Source organism: Pristiophorus japonicus, chromosome 6 (assembly GCF_044704955.1).
Source record: "Pristiophorus japonicus isolate sPriJap1 chromosome 6, sPriJap1.hap1, whole genome shotgun sequence".
Lineage (NCBI taxonomy): Eukaryota > Metazoa > Chordata > Chondrichthyes > Pristiophoridae > Pristiophorus > Pristiophorus japonicus.
In genome coordinates, this window is record NC_091982.1 from 9,955,606 (window position 1) to 9,979,512 (window position 23,907).

Genomic DNA, 23,907 nt, shown 5'->3' on the forward strand with positions numbered 1-23,907 from the left:
TGCTCCACCTCACAGTCGACAAGCTATTCGCTGGAATGGAACTAAAGTATAGAACCAGTGGGAACCTGTTCAACCTTCGCCGGCTCCAGGCCAGATTCAAGACCACCCCAACCTCTGTCGTCGAGCTACAGTACACGGACGACGCCTGCGTCTGCGCACACACAGTGGCTGGACTCCAGGATATAGTTGACGTATTTACTGAGGCGTACGAAAGCATGAGCCTTGCGCTAAACATCAGTAAGACAAAGGTCCTCCACCAGCCTGTCCTCGTCGCACAACACTGCCCCCCAGTCATCAAGATCCACGCTGTGGCCCTGGACAATGTAGACCACTTCCCTTATCTTGGGAGCCTCCTATCAACAAGCGCAGGCATTGACGACGAGATCCAACACCGCCTCCAGTGCGCCAGTGCAGCCTTCGGCCACCTGAGGAAAAGAGTGTTTGAAGACCAGGCCCTCAAAACTCAAAGCTGTAGGGATCCATTGGTCAGGATCATGGCCAACAGTTTATAGGGCTGTAGTAATACCCGCCCTCCTGTATGGCTAAGAAACATGGACCATGTACAGTAGACACCTCAAGTCGCTGGAGAAATACCACCAACGATGTTTCTGCAAGATCCGACAAATCCCCTGGGAGGACAGATGCACCAACGTTAGCTTCCTCAACCAGGCCAACATCCCCAGCTTTGAAGCACTGACCACACTTGATCAGCTCTGCTGGGCAGGCCACATAGTTCGCATGCCAGACATGAGACTCCCAAAGGAAGCGCTCTACTCTGAACTCCTTCACGACAAACGAGCCAAAGGTGGGCAGTGGAAACATTACAAGGACATCCTCAAAACCTCCCTGATAAAGTGCAACATCCCCACTGACGCCTGGGAGTCCCTGGCCAAAGACTGCCCTAAATGGAGGAAGTGCATCCAGGAGGGGGTTGAGCTCCTCGAGTCTCGTCGCCGAGAGCATACAGAAATCAAGCGCAGACAGCGGAAAGAGCATGCGGCAAACCAGTCCCACCCACCCCTTCCCTCAACGACTATCTGTCCCACCTGTGACAGAGATTGTGGTTCTCGCATTGGACTGTACAGCCACCGAAGAACTCATGTTAAGAGTGGAAGCAAGTCTTCCTCGATTCCGAGGGACTGCCTATGATGATAGTTTGTATATAAGAGACTCATGAGATTAGTGTTACAATTTTTGATTGGTGTCCATATGAACAGTTTAAAATAAACAACTCTTGTGGGAACTTCAGATAGTCTTGCTCTGCGCTGGCTTCCAATTTTCCAATCTGGAGTGAGGAACCGTGGGGTAATCTTTCGTCTGCAATGCAAGGATGATAACCTGGTAGAGTGGATCGTCTACCTAGTATTAGAACCACTGCTATTGAGCTCCATTCATTACATTAATTTCAATAGGATGAAAATTGGGCGAGTTCTACAACCGACGGGCAATCCACTTCATTCATGTGGTGGACAAAAATATAGCCAGAAGTAATTTCTTAGCCGTAGTTCCAAAACATATCTCCAACACATGTCATCTAACCTTCAGTCTAAATGATGGAACCTGATTGGCAAACAATAAACTCTGTAGAGAAGTTTTACTTGTCACATTTTTGGAGAGATGCTTGAACATGTTCCTTTCTCCCAGTACAGCAACGCCTGCTGAATATTCCTTTTTACTGCAGTATTTCTATGCGACAAGTTGCTTTTGTATTGGCTGTTCTATTTTGTAATTTAGCTTCACTATTCAGTGTTCAATGCTAATGGCCAGAATTGTCCCCCAAAAAAGCAGTGAGTTTGGACCTTGGGGGCAATTAAATTGTTAAAAATGGGATTACCGACCTGATCCAGTCTCCAACCCACCCACTTCCAGTTTTGACGGAGACGGGACAGGGGTGGGTGACTGCTCCCAGGGGATGGTACCTTAATTTAAATATTGTATTGAGGCTGGCAGCTTCTTTTTTTCACCTCCATTTTGAATTTAACTGCATGTGGGCGAGTTTCACACAACTCGTGAAACCCAGCAGTTAAACTGAGGCGGGAACTGTTGCATCAGGAGATAAGTGGCTTTTCCTACCTCCTGGATCCAGGGTCCCTTCAAAACCCACCCCTGCGATTGGAGAACCCCTCAGGAGGTCTCGGATCGCCTTCCCAGGCCTCCGGTCCCCACCATTATGTCTTCCCCAAACACACCTCTCTGATGATGCTGAGGCCGGCCACAATCCTCTGGTGGCGAACCCTGATCCTCTTTTTTCCCCAACCCCCCATCGGCCTCCCATGACCCCCAACCTAGCCCATGCCGATCTCCAACCCCTCCCCCGCCCCCCACCTATCCCCGAACCCCGGACGATCCCCGATCACCGACGTTCTGCCGATCCTGTGGCTGACTATCCCCTGCCCATCCCCACCCCGGTGACCCAATCCCCCGATCATGCCGACCCTGAACCCCCACCATGAGCCCCCCAAACATGCTGACCGTCCCCCCAACCCCCCAACGATCTCTGACCATGCTGACCCCCACCCAACTGATCCCCAACCATGCCGAACCTGCAATCCATCCCCTGGACCTATCTCTTGCATCTGAGTCCTACCCGCCTCCAGTCAGCCAACCTCTTAATCTGGCTACCTGCAGGTGGGAATCCGAGGCCTCACATTCAAATCATGTCCTGCTGTGAAAGTCGGAGGGGCCCCGCCCCCAACCTGCCTCCCTTGAGAAAATTCCGACCAAGGTGTCCGTGTAATTATGTTAATATTTTGAACTTTAAGAATGCAGATGTGTTGAATGTAGCCATTTTGTTGTACTACCAATGTGACTGTTTATCTCTGTAGGTGATGTCTCAAAAGACCCCACAGAGACCCTGTTACTTCTGTATGAGTTTGAAGCCAGGACTAAGTTGAATGATCCAGAGATAGAGAATGTGCTGGAGAGAGTGCTACAACTTCAGCAGATAGAGCCCAAAACACTGGAAACCCTGGCCTGTAAGCATTAACCCTTTCAGTCCTGATTTTGGCTATGTTACTCGTAGACACCGAGTTAGTTGTTGATTTGTGAAATGGGATTATTGCAGATATGACAACTTACGTTCAAGGCATTTATATTAAAGTACTATTATTTAACTGCTGCCTAAAGTAAACCACTAATCTGTTGTTACCCTTGTAATCTAACATGAAATTCTTCTTCTGTCATTCCCCTTCTGTTCTGCATGATGATTCTTAGCTCTTGGCAGACGTGCTAGATGCTACAAATGGCTAACTATGTAGTGTTAATATTATGGCCATTGCAGGAGGATGTAAAAAATATTCCTTATTAAATTTTAGTGAAGAATTATTTTAAAAATCTTAAGTTATCACTGCTTAACAGTTCCCTGTGAATTCCCATCTTCAAATATTTTAAGATTGTTATGAAATAATGATACTTGAATTAATATACCTTTTTAGTTGAACATCTCACAATGTTTAACAAAATGAACTACTTTTGAAGTACACTCACTTGTCATGTAGGCAATTAAATACAGTACTATAATAGGAAAAGAATATCAATTTTATAGAAAGTATATATACTGGTTGATTTTAATGTTCTCAGACCGCTTATTCATGACTACCTTGTTTTTTTTAAACTAATTTATAACCTGACTGAATGGAGCACAATATCCTAACTAATCTAATAAAAAAATTAGAAGTATAAATGACCAATACCGATCGAACTATTTCACGCAAACTCTGCAACTCCCTGCCCCCAGCTGATGTGGATGCCCTTCTAAGGGGCGAGTGGAGGTTATTGGTGTATATGGATGCTGGTGGAGTTTCATGCTGTTCCAGTGGAGGAATTCAACACCAATGTATTTATTATCTTCTTTCCCTTTTTTGAATTTTGCCTCGTTAGCCATGGATGGTTGAAAGATTTGTTATCTGATTTTTCTTCTACCTGTGGCAAAGTGGCTGACTCAGTACTTATCCATACAATATGGTTCCAATAGAGAATTCCGTGCAATAAATTGTGGGACAAACTATTTGAACTTAAATCTTCGATTTGTTTTCATGATAGTTATTTGCTATGGAAAGAGGTCACCAATCCAGTATTGCTACAGTTCCTAGATTTCTGGATTAACCAACAAAAAGAATAGTATCTCATTAGATAAAGTTGCCAATCAGTCTTCGATATGTAGAGTCTACCAACTGTATGGAGGATAATATACTTTTTATTCTCTTGTAAATTAAAGCCTTATCTATGGAATCTCCTGCTCACTACCCATCAGTATGTAAAAAGGCCTTGAAGATCGCCTTATCTCTTCGAAAGAAGCAGCTTGATGTGGATGTAATACGATGCAGGTCAGTAGCCAAGCCAAAGGGAATATATGATCACTTTAAAGCTTGTTAATTCACATGACCATTCCCTATTGCCCGGAATGATTGGGCAATGCCTCCAGCTCATTGGTTTATGTTTCACACACCAGAACTCATTTGTCAGAAATTATGGCCGGGAAATTGGAGCCTTTAATGCCGGCTGGTTTGTAAGAAAAAATGCTGCCGCCCGCTTCCAGCACAGAATGGGAGGCAGCCATTTTGGGCAGTGTAAAGTCCTGTCCCCTCAGTACAGATTCACACGAGGCATGTAGTGAAGTCGAGGTCACTCTGGACCTGCACCTTTATTTCACAGCTCTGGAATGCTGCACTTGCCTGAGACCTCTCCTTATATACCTGTCTCTTGCAAGTGCACCCCTGGTGGTAAGGTATGCTGGTGGTTACAGGTCATATCTTATTACAGTCATGTATAGCATGTTAGGATACAGTTATATATAATAATGTAAGATACATGACATCACCCTCCCCCAAGGTCTTATTGTCTTTATAGGTTCAGTCTCTCAGGTGGTCTACGCTCTCGCGTGGAGCGTCTGAGTTGTGGTTCAGTTGTTTGCCTTGGTGTCTGTTTTTCTTTGGGTGTGGTTGCTGGTATCTCGCCTGGGCTGTCTGTTTCGATTGGTGTGATTGTTGTTGACTCGCCTGGGCTGTCTGTTGGGATTGCCCTTTCCTCAGTTTGTTCCCTCTGTCTGTCTACTGGGTGTGGTGCGAGTTCCACATTGTAGTCTGCCTCTGGTTCCGCAGTGTTGTTGGTAAATCTGCTTTTGACTTGGTCTACATGCCTCCGGCAGGTTTTGTCATTGTCCATTTGTACTACCAGTAGTCTGTTTCCTTCCTTGCCCGTTACTGTCCCTGCAAGCCATTTGGGACCCCTGCCATAATTTAGTACAAACACTTTGTCCCCTATCTCATTCCATCTCCCTCTCGAATTTCTGTCATGGTACTCAGTCAGCTTACGGCGCTTTGCCTCAACGATTTTGTGCATGTCTGGGAGGATTAATGAGAGCCTTGTTTTTAAAGTCCTTTTCATCAACAGTTGCGCGGGGGGGGATCCCAGTCAGTGAGTGCGGACGAGATCTGTATGCCAGCAGCAGTCGCGACAGGCGACCCTGCAGCATGGAACCTTGGATTTTAAGCATGCCTTGTTTAATGATTTGCACTGCTCTCTCCGCCTGGCCGTTGGAGGCCGGCTTGAACGGTGCCGTCTTGACGTGATTTATGCCGTGGTCAATTATAAAATCTTGGAATTCTGCGCTGGTGAAGCACGGACCATTGTCACTGACCAATATGTCAGGGATTCCGTGCGTTACAAACATGGTTGCGAGGCTCTCCACAGTGGTGGAGGTTGTGCTCGAGTTTAAAATGGTGCATTCCATCCACTTTGAAAATGCATCTACAACTACGAGGAACATTTTGCCCATGTATGGGCCCACATAGTCTACGTGCACCCACGACCACGGTTTGGTAGGCCAGGGCCAGGGGCTCGGTGGAGCCTCCCTGGGGGCATTGCTGAGTTGGGCACAAATGGTGCACCTTCGGACGCAGAGCTCCAAGTCCGCGTCAATACCAGGCCACCAGACGTGGGATCTGGCTATGGCCTTCATGAGAACGATCCCCGGGTGCTCACGGTGGAGCTCCCGGACAAATGCCTCTCTGCCTCGCAGAGGCATGACTACTCGGCTGCCCCACATCAGGCAGTCTGCTTGTAGTGATAGCTCATGCATGCGCCTGTGAAAGGGTTTTAATTCCTCGGGGCAGGCATCGCGAGCCTCTGCCCAGTCGCCGGTTAGGACACATCTTTTTACTAAGGATAACGTGGGGTCGCTGGCCGTCCAGGCTCTGATTTGGCGAGCCGTCATGGGCGAACCTGTGGACTCAAAGGCATTGATTGCCATGACTATCTCACAGTCCTGTTCGTCAGACCCTTCCGTGGTCGCCAGGGGTAGCCTGCTGAGCGCGTCGGCACAGTTGTCTGTGCCTTATTGTGTAGTCGTAGGACGCTAGCATGAGTGCCCACCGTTGAATTCGTGCCGAGGCGTTGCCGTTTATTGCCTTGCTCTCGGATAGGAGGGACATGAGGGGCTTGTGGTCGGTTTCTAATGCGAACTTGGCCCCGAAAGGTATTGGTGCATCTTTTTGACACCGTACACGCACGGGAGTGCCTCCTTCTCTACCATTCCGTACCCGCGCTCCGCCCGCGAAAGTAAACCTGGAGGCATAAGCTATGGGTTGTAATTTGCCCGCACTATAGACATGTTGCAAAACGCACCCGACCCCATACGCTGACGCATCGCATGTGAGAACTAGCTTTTTACCTGGGTCAAAGAAAGTCAAAACATTGTTGGAACACAGAAGGTTGCGTGCCTTATTGAAGGCGCGTTCCTGGGTGGCCCCCCAAAACCAATCGCACCCCTTCCTGAGTAGCACGTGGAGAGGCTCCAGCAGTGTGTTTAAGTTCTGCATAAAGTTCCCAAAGTAATTGAGTAGCCCGAGAAAGGCGCGCAGTTCTGAGACATTCCGGGGCCTGGGTGCCAGGCGAATTGCTTCTGTTTTGGACTCTGTTGGGCGGATTCCATCATCGGCAATCCTTCTGCCCAAAAATTCAACCTCGGGTGCGAGAAACAGGCACTTGGATTTCTTGACTCGTATGCCTACCCGATCCAACCATTTTAGTACTTCCTCCAAATTACGGAGATGGGAGTCGGTGTCCCTGCCCGTGATAAGTATGTCGTCTTGAAATACAACCGTCCCCGGGATGGACTTGAGCAGACTCTCCATGTTGCGCTGGAATATGGCAGCTGCCGACCTGATGCCGAATGGGCATCGATTGTACATGAAAAGGCCTCAATGTGTGTTGATGGTGGTGAGTAGCTTGGATTCCTCGGTCAATTCTTATGACATATATGCAGATGTGAGGTCTAATTTTGAGAAGAGTTTACCTCCAGTCAATGTGGCAAATAAGTCCTCCGCTCTGGGCAGCGGGTACTGGTCCTGTAGGGAGACTCTGTTTATGGTAGATTTGTAGTCCCCACAGATTCGTACAGATCCATCAGGCTTCATGACTGGGACGATGGGACTTGCCCAGTCGCTAAATTCCACAGGTGATATAATGCCTTCCCGCACAAGCCTGTCTAGTTCGTGTTCAATCTTTTCCCTCATCACATAGGGTACAGCTCTGGCCTTGTGATGGACCAGTCTCGCATCCTGTGTGATGTAGATTTTGACTTTGGCCCCTTTGAAAGTGCCCACACCTGGCTGAAAGAGATGTTCAAATCGCTTTATAACCGTTGAGCAGGAGGTCCGTTCCTCTAATGATATGGCATGGACATCATCCCATTTCTAGTTTAGTTTTGCCAACCAGCTTCTCCCCAGCAGTGCTGGGGGGTCTCGGGGACAATCTACAGGGGAAGTCGGTTCACTGTCCCTTTGTGTGTGACAGAGAGCATGGCGCTGCCGAGGACTGGTACGATTTCTTTGGTATAGGTCCTTAGTGTGGTGTCGACCCTTGTGAGTTTTGGTCTGTCTCTTTTATGCGGCCACAGTTGTTCAAATTGTTGAGCGCCCATGAAAGATTGACTCGCTCCCGTATCCAGCTCCATGTTGACAGATATCCCGTTGAGTAGGACCCTCATCATTATAGGAAGCATCCTGTTGTAGGAGCAGCGGCCATTGATCGTGTTGACCCGCTGTACATCGGTGTCCCGGGTACTGTCCCCACCATCTTCTGGTCCGCTTTCCGACCCATCCGATTCGTATACCAGCCGAGCTGCTGTTTTTTTGCACATGCGGGCCAAATGCCCTGTATATTCACAATTTCTGCAAACAGCCTGCTGAAATCGACATCCCCTTGACGAGCGCCCACCCCCACACCTCCAGCACAGACCTGTTCTATTGTTTAAAGTGTTCCCAAAGAATGAGCTGTGTCTGGCTGATCTCTCTTGAGCTTCCCTCAGTTTGTAGTTGATTGCTCGCATTGTGGGTTGGTGAGGTGTGAACGGCCATTCCTGTGGCCCTTGATGGCTTCTACCTGCTGTCGAGAGCCTGTTCTCCCGGTTTTGTCTGTGTGTGGGGGTAGCAGCATGTTTAGTGCTGTGAACTTCTTTTTCGATATTTCATTAGTTGTCGTACCTGCATTGTAAATCAACCTCGTTTCTTCTTCCCCTACCAAGAATGTCTGTGCAACCAGTGCTGCTGCCTCTAAGGTCAGGTTCTTGGTCTCTATGAGCTTTCGGAATATGCCTGCGTGGCCTATTCCTTCAATGAAAAAGTCTCTCAGCATTTCTCTCCTCAGTTCATCGGAGAACTCACATAAACTAGCCAACCTCCGAAGTTCCGCCACGAAGTCGGGTATGCTCTGGCCCACACAGCGTCTGTAGTCGTAGAACCTGTGTCTGGCCATGTGTAGGCTGCTCGCTGGCTTCAGGTGGTCTCTTACCAGTGTGCTCAATTCTTCAAACGACTTGCTTGCTGGTTTCTCGGGTGCCAACAGATCCTTCATTAAAGCGTATGTTTTCGAGCCACAGCTGGTCAAGAGATGGACTCTTCTCTTGTCTGACTTATCGTCGCCTAACCAGTCTTTGGTTACAAAGCTTTGCTGGAGCCTTTCTATAAAGTCCTCCCAATTGTCTCCCGCATTGTACTTTTCATCTGATCCGTTGTTCGCCATTCTGTGGATTCTGTAATCGTGTAACTCGTCGCCACTGTAAAGTTCTGTCCCCTCAGTACAGATTCACACGAGGCATGTAGTGCAGTCAAGGTCACTCTGGACCTGCACCTTTATTTTACAGCTCTGGAATGCTGCACTTGCCTGAGACCTGTCCTTATATACCTGTGTCTTGCAAGTGGTAAGGTATGTTAGTGGTTACAGGTCATCTCTTATTACAGTCATGTATAGCATGTTAGGATACAGTTATATATAATAATGTAAGATACATGACAGGCAGGTCACCAGCACTTCGATTGTCTGTGCTCGCTTCCCATATTTAAACGATCTGGATTGTGATGTCAATTGTCAGATTGTGCATCGCCTGAATTGACACATGATCTGTGATTTTGGATGTCGCCGCTCTTAATACCTTCCTCTCTCCAAACTATGCACAGAAGAATGTGCGTGCAGCAGCACAACGGAACCGCTGCCAGCACTTTTTATAGGGACACACAACTTTCAGGTAAATTTAGATTTTTGCTTTTGGACTGGTTTCTTTACATTTTATTATCATGGCTTGGTGCAATACATTTTAAAAGTTGTTAAATTATATAGGGAATGCTGCTGGACATTTGGAAGACTTTGGCTCTTAAAGGAAGGCCTCTGAGAATATCACTTGCTCCCAGTTTTGGGGGCTCCAGTTACAGTCCTCCTTGGGCTGCAGCATCACCCGGAGATGGAGCAGAGGCAGCAAAGGGGGCAAGCTGCTCGCAGAGGGAGGAAGAAACAGAAGAGGAGTAAACGGAAGGAAGGAGGCAACCCAGACAGCCTCTTTCTGGCCGGGATATCCGGAATCGAATCATCTGCCTGTGGTACTAGTGAACACAACCCCAATTCCCCTTCAAAATTTGTCCCAAACCTTAACTTCCCTCTATTTCTGACCATCACAGATCCTCTTGGCCACAATGCTGAAATAAAAACCACCACAAAGCAAATTTTCCAATCCAATTTTATCCATATATGCATCCAATATTACATCAAAAAATCAACTAATCACTTTTTTGCATTCCCTTAATGACACTCTTGCGTGTGCCTTTGCCCATCCTAATGCTCTTACACAGTGCTACCCTAGTGACTGCAGCATAACTGGTGGAAGGCTGCTGACTTTCAGTGGGTGACACAGCAGGTGGCCTTGTATATGATCTCGAGGAGCTAGTGCCTATGAGTGTGAAATCAAGTGATGGTGTTTCTTCTTCACTGTCCTCTCCTTGGTCAATCACTGGCTGGGCAGGCTGGATTTCCTGGGTGTCTAAAATGAGTAAGACACAAGGGTAGGGTTGTGGCGAGGGGAGGAGGGATGTTAAAGCAAGATGTGCATGCTTATACCATGTGCAGCTTGTAAATCAGAAGAGATTGTGGGATGTGAGTAGGAGGATAACAGATGAGGATACTGGCAGCTTGTATTCTTTCTGCCCCACTGCTGTCCAAGAGCTCAGCCATCCCCTGCCAAGAATGACCAGCACCGTCTCCAAGGGGATGAGGTGAAGCTAGGAATGAGAGATGTGCCTCGTTTTAGGTAGAGATTGTTGGTAGGTGAGTAATAGCGGGGTATCGTGCATTGAGCAGTGCGTTTGGCTAGTGGTGCAGTTGTTAGGAACGGCTTTTGATGATGCATTCACTGACCTTGACCACTCGTCTGAGGTAATGAAACTTCTTTCGGCATTGGAGCCAGGTCCTGGGTAGGATAGTGCTGGAAGTGATTGCCTCGGTGACCTGGTCCCACATTCTTTTTTCTGGAGGGCCTCCTGGCCCACTTTGGGTAAAGGGCCTCTCTTCCAATGTTGATCCCCTGCACAAAGCTCGACTGCTGCATTCGAGACCCTGGCCTGTTGAGCCATTTGTTAGTGCTGAAGCACTTTTAGCATTTTTGATCGGCAGTAGGCAGCTCACCTTTAAGAGGAACAGACTTTCGAGTGCTGAAGCAATTTAAAAACATTTTTATCTGCAGAACACAGCTCATCTTTAGGAGGTACAAACTGCCTAGTGCTGAAATATTTTTTTAAATTTAGCTGCAGAAGGCAGTTCAGTTTTAAAAGCTGCAGACTGCCTTGAAGAGGAGCAGACTAGCTCTAAGTAAAGCTACCCTCACTCTAGCAATGTAACCTTCATCCCCCTGCTGAGCGCGCAGGTTGTCAGTAGCGTGTTCCACGCTAGGCTTTGCACTACAATCATGATAGTTGGCAGGCAGCACAAAATTGACACCAATACCAATGTCAGTTGCCTTATAATTATGACAATGAAAAGTGCTGTCATGAGACAGCCAAAGCAATGTAATCCATTAGAGAAGAACATCAGAATTAGATGCAGTAGTAGGCCATACGGCCCTTCGAGCCTGCTCCGCCATTCAATATCATGACTGATCTTCGACCTCAACTCCACTTTCCCGCCAGATCCCATTTGTTGTGTATCTGTAAAGCATGCACTCCCATGTCCCTCCACCAGGGAGTGCATCCCCTGAAGTCCTAAGGGATCCCAGCATCCCTTGGGAGCACTGTATATAAGCCGGCCCCTAAGGTCTGTTCCTCACTCTGGAGATTCTTAATAAAGACTGAGGTCACTGTTACTTTAACCTCCCTGTGTGCAGTCTCATCTGTGTTAGGAACACAATACCATTTACCGATATATAAAACGGAAAAGAGTGACTAAAGTAAATGTTGGTCCCTTAGAAGATGAGAAGGGGGATTTAATAATGGGAAATGTGGAAATGGCTGAGACCTTCAACAATTATTTTGCTTCGGTCTTCACAGTGGAAGACACAAAAACCATGCCAAAAATTGCTGGTCACGGGAATGTGGGAAGGGAGGACCTTGAGACAATCACTATCACTAGGGGGGTAGTGCTGGACAGGCTAATGGGACTGAAGGTAGACAAGTCCCCTGGTCCTGATGAAATGCATCCCAGGATATTAAAAGAGATGGTAGAAGTTATATCAGATGCATTCGTTATAATCCACCAAAATTCTCTGGACTCTGGGGAGGTACTATCGGATTGGAAAGCAGCTAATGTAACGCATCTGTTTAAAAAAGGGGCAGACAAAAGGCAGGTAACTATAGGCCGGTTAGTTTAACATCTGTAGTGGGGAAAATGCTTGAAACTATCATTAAGGAAGAAATAGCGAGACATCCAGATAGGAATAGTGCAATCAAGCAGACGCAACATGGATTCATGAAGGGGAAATCACGTGTAACTAATTTACTGGAATTCTTTGAGGATATAACGAGCATGGTGGATAGAGGTGTACCGATGGATGTGGTGTATTTAGATTTTCAAAAGGCATTCGATAAGGTGCCACACAAAAGGTTACTGCAGAAGATAAAGGTACGCGGAGTCAGAGGAAATGTATTAGCATGGATCGAGAATTGGCTGGCTAACAGAAAGCAGAAAGTCGGGATAAATGGGTCCTTTTCGGGTTGGAAATCAGTGGTTAGTGGTGTGCCACAGGGATCGGTGCTGGGACCACAACTATTTACAATATACATAGATGACCTGGAAGAGGGGACAGAGTGCAGTGTAACAAAATTTGCAGATGACACAAAGATTAGTGGGAAAGCGGGTTATGCAGAGGACACAGAGAGGCTGCAGAGAGATTTAGATAGATTAAGTGAATGGGCTAAGGTTTGGCAGATGGAATACAATGTCGGAAAATGTGAGGTCATCCACCTTGGAAAAAAAAAACAGTAAAAGGGAATATTATTTGAATGGGGAGAAATTACAACATGCTGCGGTGCATAGGGACCTGGGGGTCCTTGTGTATGAAACTCTTTTAGAGATCCTTGTGTATGAATCCCAAAATGTTAGTTTGCAGGTGCAGCAGGTAATCAGGAAGGCGAATGGAATGTTGGCCTTCATTGCGAGAGGGATGGAGTACAAAAGCAGGGAGGTCCTGCTGCAACTGTACAGGGTATTGGTGAGGCCGCACCTGGAGTACCGCTTGCAGTTTTGGTCACCGTACTTAAGGAAGGATATACTAGCCTTGGAGGGGGTACAGAGACGATTCACTAGGCTGATTCTGGAGATGAGGGGGTTACCTTATGATGATAGATTGAGTAGACTGGGTCTTAACTCGTTGCAGTTCCGAAGGATGAGGGATGATCTTATAGAAACACTTAAAATAATGAAAGGGATAGACAGGATAGAGACAGAAAGGTTTTTTCCACTGGTCGGGAAGACTAGTACTAGGGGGCACAGCCTCAAAATACGGGGGAGCCAATTTAAAACCGAGTTGAGAAGGAATTTTTTCTCCCAGAGGGTTGTGAATCTGTGGAATTCTCTGCCACAGAAAGTTGTTGAGATCAATTCATTAAATATATTTAAAAAGGAGTTAGATGTAGTCCTTACTACTAGGGGGATGAAGGGGTATGGCGAGAAAGCAGGAATGGGGTACTGAAGTTGCATGTTTAGCCATGAACTCATTGAATGGCAGTGCAGGCTCGAAGGGCCGAATGGCCTACTCCTGCACCGACATAGGAACATAAGATTTAGGAAGAGGAGTAGGCCATCTAGCCCCTCGAGCCTGCTCCGCCATTCAACAAGATCATGGCTGATCTGGCCGTGGACTCAGCTTCACTTACCTGCCCACTCCCCATAACCCTTAATTCCCTTATTGGTTAAAAATCTATCTATCTGTGATTTGAATATATTCAATGAGCTAGCCTCAACTGCTTCCTTGGGCAGAGAATTCCACAGATTCACAACCCTCTGGGAGAAGAAATTCCTTCTCAACTCGGTTTTAAATTGGCTCTCCCGTATTTTGAGGCTGTGCCCCCTAGTTCTAGTCTCCCCGACCAGTGGAAACAACCTCTCTGCCTCTATCTTGTCTATCCCTTTCATTATTTTAAATGTTTCTATAAGATCACCCCTCATCCTTCTGAACTCCAACGAGTAAAGACCCAGTTTACTCAATCTATCATCATAAGGTAACCCCCTCATCTCTGGAATCAGCCTAGTGAATCGTCTCTGTACCCCCTCCAAGGCTAGTATATCCTTCCTTAAGTAAGGTGACCAAAACTGCACGCAGTACTCCAGGTGCGGCCTCACCAATACTCTGTACAGTTGCAGCAGGACCTCCCTGCTTTTGTACTCCATCCCTCTCGCAATGAAGGCCAACATTCCATTCGTCTTCCTGATTACCTGCTGCATCTGCAAACTAACTTTTTGGGATTCATGCACAAGGACCCCCAGGTCCCTCTGCACCGCAGCATGTTGTAATTTCTCCCCATTCAAATAATATTCCCTTTTACTGTTTTTTTTTTCCAAGGTGGATGACCTCACATTTTCCAACATTGTATTCCATCTGCCAAACCTTAGCCCGTTCGCTTAACCTATCTAAATCTCTTTGCAGCCTCTCTGTGTCCTCTACACAACTCGCTTTCCCACTAATAAAAAGGCAAGCCTGAAAGCTCGGTGCCTCAATGCGAGGAGTATTCGGAACCCAGGAGAGGGCTCTGAGCTAGTTAGGGTGGGTGAGAGCGCAGATGAACAGGACCCCAAGAAAGAATGCAAAAGGCAGGAGGCAACAGAGCCGAGTAGCATTGGGGTAAGTGTAAACGACAAGGTGATAGGAAGGGACAATATGTATGAATATAAAGGGGCTGCAGGAGGGGTCAAAACTAAAAATCATGTTTTAAAAGCTAGTATTAAAACACTTTACCTAAACGCACGCAGCATTCGAAATAAAGTAAATGAGTTGACGGCACAAATCATTACAAATGGGTGTGATTTGGTGGCCATTACAGAAACGTGGTTGCAGGGTGGCCAAGACTGGTAATTAAACATACAGGGGTATCTGACAATTCGGAAGGATAGACAAGAAGGGAAAGGAGGTGGGGTAGCTCTGTTAATAAAGGATGTTATCAGGGCAGTTGTGAGAGATTATATTGGCTCTAATGAACAAAATGTTGAATCATTGTGGGTGGAGATTAGAGATAGTAAGGGGAAAAAATCATTATTGGGCGTAGTTTATAGGCCCCCAAATAATAACTTCACGGTGGGGCGGACAATAATCAAGGGAATATAGAGGCATGTGAAAAAGGAACGGCAGTAATCATGGGGGATTTTAACCTACATATCGATTGGTCAAATCAAATCGCACGGGATAGCCTGGAGGAGGAATTCATAGAATGCATACGGGATTGCTTCTTAGAACAGTATGTTACAGAACCTACAAGGGAGCAAGCTATCTTAGATCTGGTCCTGTGTAATGAGACAGGAATAATAAACGATCTCCTAGTAAAAGATCCTCTCGGAATGAGTGATCACAGTATGGTTGAATTTGTAATGCAGATTGAGGGTGAGGAAGTAGTGTCTCAAACGAGCATACTATGCTTAAAACAAAGGGGACTACAGTGGGGTGAGGGCAGAGTTAGCTAAAGTAGACTGGGAACACAGACTAAATGGTGGCACAATTGAGGAACAGTGGAGGACTTTTAAGGAGCTCTTTCATCGTGCTCAACAAAAATATATTCCAGTGAAAAAGAAGGGCGGTAAGAGAAGGGATAACCAGCTGTGGATAACCAAGGAAATAAAGGAGAGTATCAAATTAAAAACCAATGCGTATAAGATGGCCAAGGTTAGTGGGAAACTAGAAGATTGGGAAAATTTAAAACGACAGCAAAGAATAACTAAGCAAACAATAAAGAAAGGAAAGATAGATTACGAAAGTAAACTTGCGCAAAACATAAAAACGGATAGTAAAAGTTTTTACCGATATATAAAACGGAAAAGAGTGACTAAAGTAAATGTTGGTCCTTTCGAAGATGAGAAGGGGGATTTAGTAATGGGAAATGTGGAAATGGCTGAGACGTTAAACAATTATTTTGCTTCGGTCTTCACAGTGGAAGACACAAGAACCATGCCAAAAATTGCTGGTCACGGGAATGTGGGAAGGAAGGACCTTGATACAATCACTATCACTAGGGGGGTAGTGCTGGACAGGCTAATGGGACTCAAAGTAGACAAGTCCCCTGGTCCTGATGAAATGCATCCCAGGGTATTAAAAGAGATGGCAGAAGTTATCGCAGATGCATTCGTTATAATCTACCAAAATTCTCTGGACTCTGGGGAGGTACCAGTGGATTGGAAAGCAGCTAATGTAACGCCTCTGTTTAAAAAAGGGGGCAGACAAAAGGCAGGTAACTATTGGCCAGTTAGTTTAACATCTGTAGTGGGGCAAATGCTTGAAGCTATCATTAAGGAAGAAATAGCGGGACATCTAGATTGGAATAGTGCAATCAAGCAGACGCAGCATGGATTCATGAAGGGGAAATCATGTGTAACTAATTTACTGAAATTCTTTGAGGATATAACGAGCATGGTGGATAGAGGTGTACCGATGAATGTGGTGTATTTAGATTTCCAAAAGGCATTCGATAAGGTGCCACACAAAAGGTTACTGCGGAAGATAAAGGTACATGGATTCCGAGGAAATGTATTAGCATGGATCGAGAATTGGCTGGCTAAAAGAAAGCAGAGAGTCGGGATAAATGGGTCCTTTTCAGGTTGGAAATCGGTGGTTAGTGGTGTGCCATAGGGATCAGTGCTGGGTCCACAACTGTTTACAATATACATAGATGACCTGGAAGAGGGGACAGAGTGTAGTGTAGCTCATTGAATGTATTCAAGTCACAGATAGATAGATTTTTAACCAATAAGAGAATTAAGGGTTATGGGGAGCGGGCGGGTAAGTGGAGCTGAGTCCACAGCCAGATCAGCCATGATCTTTTTGAATGGCGGAGCAAGCTCGAGGGGCTTGATGGCCTACTCCTGTTCCTAATTCTTATGTTCTTATATTACACTTTGACCCTTTAGAATTTTGCTGTACATTGGCCCTTTTTGTTTTTTGCCTTGGGTTTCTCTGCCCTCCGCTTTTACTCATCTCCTTTCTGTCTTTTGCTTTTGTCTCCATTTTGTTTCCCTCTGTCTCCCTGCATTGGTTCCCATCCCCCTGCCATATTAGTTTACCTCCTCCCCAACAGAACTTGCAAACACTCCCCCTGGGACATTGGTTCCGGTCCTGGCCAGGTGCAGACCGTCCGGTTTGTACTGGTCCCACCTCCCCCAGAACCGGTTCCAATGCCCCAGGAATTTGAATCCCTCCCTGCTGCACCACTGCTCAAGCCACGTATTCATCTGCACTATCCTGCGATTCCTACTCTGACTAGCACGTGGCACTGGTAGCAATCCCGAGATTACTACTTTTGAGGTCCTACTTTTTAATTTAGCTCCTAGCTCCTTAAATTTGTCTCGTAGGACCTCATTCCTATGTCATTGGTACCAGTGTGCACACGACAACTGGCTGTTCTCCCTCCCTTTTCAGAATGTCCTGCACCCGCTTCGAGACATCCTTGACCCTTGCACCAGGGAGGCAACATACCATCCTGGAGTCTCGGTTGCGACCGCAGAAATGCCTATCTATTCCCCTTACAATTGAATCCCCTATCACTATCGCTCTCCCACTCTTTTTCCTGCCCTCCTGTGCAACAGAGCCAGCCACAGTGCCATGAACTTGGCTGCTTCTGCCCTCCCCTGATGAGTCATCCCCCGCTACAGTACTCAAAGCAGTGTATCTGTTTTGCAGGGGGATGACTGCAGGGGTCCCCTGGACTACCTTCCTTGCACTGCTCTTCCTATTTTCTATGTTTCTATCTCTTGATTCTCCTATAGTTGAAAAATCTATCTCAGCCTTGAAGATACTCAACAGCTCAACATCCACAGCCCTTTGGAGTAGAGAATGCCAAAGATTCACAATCTTTTGAGTGAAGAATTTCTGCCTCATTTCAATCTTAAATGGCTAACCCCTTACCTGAGACTAGACGCCTCGTTCTAGACTCTCCAGCCAGGGGAAACAACCTCTCAGCATCTACCCTGTAAATCCCCCTCAGAATCTTATTTGTTTCAACGAGATCACCTCTCATTCTTCTAAACTCCAGAGAGTATGGACCCAATCTGCTCAATGTCTCCTCATAGACAACTCTTCCATCCCAGGGAACAATTTAGTAAATCTGAGGCATGTATGTCCTTTCTCAGATAAGGAGACCAAAACTGTGCACAGTACCCCAGGTGTGGTCTCACAAAGCCCTGTACAATTGTAGTAAGACTTCCTTACACTTCTACTCCAACCTTTTTGCAATAAAGGCCAACATGCCATTTGCCTTCCAAATTGTTTGCTGGACCTGCATGCTAATTTTCTGTGTTTCCTGTACGAGGACACCTAAATCTTTCTGAATACCAACATTTAAAAGTTTCTCACCATTTAAAAAATATTCTGTTTTTCTATTCTTCCTACCAAAGTCTCCTCACATCTCCTCACATTATACTCCACCTGCCACCTTATTGCCCACTCACTTAACCTGTCTATATCCCTTTGCAGGCTGTTTGTGACCTCCTCACATCTTATTTTCCAACCTAACTTTGTACCTTCAGCAAACTTGGATACATTGCACTCAGTCCCTTTATCTAAATCATTAATATAGATTGTAAATAGCTGAAGCCCAAGCACTGATCCTTGTGGCACCTCACTAGCTATGGCTTGCCAACCGGAAAATTACCTGTTTATCCTTTTCTCTCTGTTAACCAATCTGCTAACCATGCAAATATATTACCCTCAACCCCATGAGCCCTTATCTTGTGTAGCAACTTTTTATGTGGCATCTTATCAAATACCTTTTGAAAATCCAAATATATTACATCCACTGGTTCCCCTTTATCTACCCTGCTAGTTACATCCTCAAATAACTCTAATAAATTTGCTAAATATGATTTCCCTTTCATAAATAGGAATACTATATGGAAAATATGTTTGACTGTCCAGTCCTCAGTGTATCAGTTGATCAGAGAAAAACTTCTCACCCATTGTGTTGGAAAACCTTTTGACCATTGTCTGGTGGTGAAGAAGAGAGACACAAGGACCAAAAAGGCAGTCTAACTTTTGCAACAGCGAGGATGTTGAGGCAAATGGCCACAGGAAAGACAGGCTCAAAAGAACAGAATGCAGAGGAATTAGTCTGAAAATCAAGGAAGACAATTCATTGAAGTGGGACAGCGTAGCCTTTTCATTATTTTTATGTTATGTGGAGATAAGTTGTATCGATTGAATTAAATGTATCTGATCATAACTATTCTATATGTTCAACTTCCTATGGAATAAATCAGCCTAATAATTCAAACCAAGCCTTGCCTTATCTAGTGTCAACTAGTCTGCTGTCAGAGAAATTAAAGAAGTATAGATGCAAAAGACACGGACGTCCAGTTCAGGTTACAAGGGGGTTCCGTTGTTACAAGGTTAAATATAAGGCAGTGTGAGTCAACTCCCATAATAGACATTTGGACTGCTTTTGTGAGTGACTAATGCTACTGAATTGAGACTGTATTTTTGTTAAGATCGAATTGTAACCATTAGTGGCAACTACCTTGGAAACAGTGTTACATTGCTATCGAAGGTGATTTGAAACAGTTGAAATTTAGAGGTAAATGGAACAGAATCAGTAACAACAAATTTTCAAATCAAAAGCTTGAGTTGCCGTCCAACGAGTTTCAATTAAAAGAACATGATTTTCAATTCGAGCTTGAGTGATAGAGATGATAAGGAGAACGAGAGCAATGCAGATTGCAGGAACAAAACAAATTTAAGGCCAAAAAGGAGAAACAGTGCTAGCATTGGGCAGAATAGAAGGAGAAAGACCGACGTCATGCACTTAAACTGACAGTGAAACATTGCATCCGTGACAAGTTCGGTAACTGGGGTCACAGAAATTGGGCCCACCATTTTATTAAAGTCAATCTTAGTCCAAATTTTAAAGAGGGAGGTGGTATTTATAATTTTATATATTGATAGTTGAATTGTTAACCAATCGCCATGAATAGAACAAAAATGAATGGGCCAACCAACATGCAATGTTACTAAGCAGAAGATCCATTGTGGCTATTTCTCATGTCAATCCTGTCGATAGTATAAACTATAATATTGTAAAGCATGATATTTTCAGGGCTTATGATTTAACCTCTGAAGATTACAGAAGAAATTTAAGAAACTAGGGAAGAATCTGGACAGTACTTGCAGGGAAATGCTTATCTGGCTCAAAGACAAGTAGCAGATGTAACTGGAAAGCAAATGTGTAAAAGACTACAAAAGTCTTTGCCATTTGATGCTAAGACACAGATTTCTGGAGATAGTGTTAGGGGATTTAAGAATCTAATTACTTGATCAGGAACGTAAAACTTGCAAGCAGCTAGGTTTATGTGCTGATCATTTTACGATCTTTTGAGCAAAGATAAGTTGTCGCATGTCTGGGATGCCAGATGCCTCGTGTTGTTCCATGGACAAGTCACTCAGTGAGCCAGCTGCTCAACCTGACCCGGGTGAGGATAGAGGAGGGCAGGCAAGCAGGAGTCAGTCATCTGCATGCAATGAGATCAGGGCCTGGATATCCCACCCGTTCGGATAAGGTGGAGCGGGAATGCCATCTGCCAATGTGAATCAGCCACTAACCTGTTGACATTTCCTACTGGGCTTTCATTTGCTTTGCAGACAGGTTTGGAGTGGTACTACCAGCCTGATAGGATTACCATTCCCAACCCACTTGGGATGGATGAAATACATTTCTGGTGAAACCTTTAAAAGGCTGCCGTCAGTTAGAGGGAAGCATCACTTTCTGACCAGTAGGAAGAAGAAGAGCAACATCTGAAGCAGGAGCAGCACCCTCGGGGGCGGGTGCTACTATCTGTAGCCATCCAAGAACTGTGAGACAGTGCAGGAAGAGGTTTAATGACCTCACATGGATAGCCAAGGTAAGTCAAGGCACTGTTGTTAATACCTATCCTCTCATACAGCCTTCATGAACCTCCTTACTTCTTAGATTCTTTCTCCCTCAGCACCTGGGTGTCAGGGAACTCATTTCTGCAAAGGGCAACCTCTGAAAACACTCAAGTACCTCCTTTATTCAAAACCACTCTGAACAGGTACAGTCAGTCTTCAAGCCTTAGCAATGACACTTAATTTGCAGGGACAATACACTTCCACATCTCGGCATCATTTCATGCATGCATTCATATGGGGGAAAGTCTCCATGCTGATTACATGCCATTAACATTGTGTTCTCTCCCTCCAAAGGAAAAGATGGTTTACAACCAGTGCCAAAGAAATACAACCAGGGGAGAACAGCAATGCTGAAAATCCTGAGCATACATGAAGTAGCAGTACTGCAAATCATGGGCAGGCAGACAGGGGAACCTGTAGGAAAGGGTGAGGTGACAACAGAGGCTGGGAAATGTTTATCGTAGGTAGTCTCAGGTTTATCTGCTTTCTTAAAGTATTGCAGTGCCCTTGCACTCAGCATCTGTTTCTTCAAGGGAAAATGTCACTGTGTGCACAACTAAACAAACTCTTCTGTGTTTCACATGATAGATGCTGCCTTGCAAGAAAAGACCAGTAATAGCGATGATCACCCAGGCACTTCCACAGGGGAATTAGCTGCCAAAAACCACAGCCTCACCAACTACATCATGACATCTTAAGATATACAAGCACCATCACAGAGGCACCCACTTGGGAGAAAATAGCTCGGGAGTCAGAAGGACTGTCATTGGGTGAAACACTTGAGCACTGGCACGAACGAGGACCTGAGAGTGGAAGAGCGGGAGAGTGTCAATTCCTCTACAGAGGGCAGAGAAATTACTGTTTTTAACTGAGGATCTTAAGGAGACAGACATTGGAGGCCCAGCCTTCAAAAGAATAATGATTAAACAGCATTGATCTCCTGTGAAGACAGTGGAGATGGTTTCCACGCATATGATTGAGATGATGGACAAATGGGAGGAGTCCACCACCCGCTGTGCCAGTGGGAGTAACTTCCACAAAACAGTGAAGAATTTTTCCCATAACCTGCAGAATGCCTTGGAGAGTATGACATTCCAGAAAATTTCTTCGGCATCAAAAATACCAGGAACATTTTCTACAAACATTGGTGGCTTCCAGGGTGGCAGCTAACAGTGTTGCTATAGATACTTTAAACAGGACACTTTGCAGGGCTTCCAAGATTTGGTTGGGACTATTTCATCTATACTGACCACTCAGTGGTGCTGCAAGGAACTGTCTTATCGGAGAATGGTATTTAGCCTGCTACCTTAAGGTTCCCTTCAATACCTCTACATGAGGGAACTTCAGACATGAGTGTGGTATCCCTTACCAATGCAATAGAAAGGCACCTGGAAGCTACTCCCACTGGCACAGTTGCTTGAGACAAGAGACACTTGAGGTCTCTAAAGTTGCAGGGACCATACCAGCCACCCACCTCTCAGCCTCATCTCACTCAGGGGAGCACCTTGTAAGAGCAGTATATTCAGACCAATATCAAGCAAGTTAGCTGCACAGAGAGTAGACATGGTGTTAAGAAATAGTTATAGATAAGATGATTGGAATTGTTGGCCCTTTCTGGAGAATATGTTTTGTAAATTGAAGAAGGCTTGTGCACATAGAGTTCCAAGGTCATGTTTGTGAATGTTTTCAGCTTTTGGAGATTGGATAGAGTCAGGAAATGTGACTTATGTTTTATGAAAGAACTTGGAAGAAGACTTTGAGAATGTGAGCAAGGTAAAAAATGACTTTATTTGATGAGTAAGCCTTTATTTATTGAAAGCACTGGGTTATCAGTTGCACTCTTGTTTCTCTAGCGACCAGATGTTCTCCTCCATATTCTTACCTACGTGTTCATCATCATGTTGTGGGGGAAGGTCCTTCCACCACTTCTTCTTCATCAATATCATTCAGTTACTGGAAACACCAAGCCTTTCTATGTTAAGCAGAACAAACACAGCAAGATGCATTGACAGTCATTTTCCAACATTCCATTGACTCTGGATCAGTTCCTATCGAGTGGAGGGTAGCCAATGTAACCCCACTTTTTAAAAAAGGAGGGAGAGAGAAAACGGAATTATAGACCGGTCAGCCTGACCTCAGTAGTGGGTAAAATGATGGAATCAATTATTAAGGATGTCATAGCAGTGCATTTGGAAAGAGGTGACATGATAGGTCCAAGTCAGCATGGATTTGTGAAAGGGAAATCATGCTTGACAAACCTTCTGGAATTTTTTGAGGATGTTTCCAGTAAAGTTGACAAGGGAGAACCAGTTGATGTGGTATATTTGGACTTTCAGAAGGCTTTCGACAAGGTCCCACACAAGAGATTAATGTGCAAAGTTAAAGCACATGGGATTGGGGGTAATGTGCTGACGTGGATTGAGAACTGGTTGTCAGACAAGAAGCAAAGAGTAGGAGTAAATGGGTACTTTTCAGAATGGCAGGCAGTGACTAGTGGGGTACCGCAAGGTTCTGTGCTGGGGTCCCAGCTGTTTACATTGTACATTAATGATTTAGACGAGGGGATTAAATGTAGTATCTCCAAATTTGCGGATGACACTAAGTTGGGTGGCAGTGTGAGCTGCGAGGAGGATGCTATTAGGCTGCAGAGTGACTTGGATAGGTTAGGTGAGTGGGCAAATGCATGGCAGATGAAGTATAATGTGGATAAATGTGAGGTTATCCACTTTGGGGGTAAAAACAGAGAGACAGACTATTATCTGAATGGTGACAGATTAGGAAAAGGGGAGGTGCAACGAGACCTGGGTGTCATGGTACATCAGTCATTGAAGGTTGGCATGCAGGTACAGCAGGCGGTTAAGAAAGCAAATGGCATGTTGGTCTTCATAGCGAGGGGATTTGAGTACAGGGGCAGGGAGGTGTTGCTACAGTTGTACAGGGCCTTGATGAGGCCACACCTGGAGTATTGTGTACAGTTTTGGTCTCCTAACTTGAGGAAGGATATTCTTGCTATTGAGGGAGTGCAGCGAAGATTC

General features: G+C 45.4%; 1 protein-coding gene across 11 annotated transcripts in view; it reads left to right on the forward strand.

Annotated features, from left to right (window-relative positions):
* Positions 1–23,907, forward strand: part of tex11 (testis expressed 11) — a 454,209-nt gene that overhangs the window by 278,615 nt on the left and 151,687 nt on the right. For 8 of the 11 annotated variants that reach the window (XM_070882608.1, XM_070882603.1, XM_070882605.1 and 5 more), the window contains 2 exons: positions 2,826–2,975; positions 4,217–4,325. In XM_070882608.1, coding sequence (XP_070738709.1) covers positions 2,826–2,975; positions 4,217–4,325 — 259 coding nt within the window. Of the gene's footprint in view, positions 1–2,825; positions 2,976–4,216; positions 4,326–20,584; positions 20,845–20,928; positions 21,016–21,166; positions 21,259–21,460; positions 21,866–23,907 lie in introns of those variants that run through there. The other 3 variants (XR_011593570.1, XR_011593571.1, XR_011593569.1) reach the window with 3 other exon arrangements.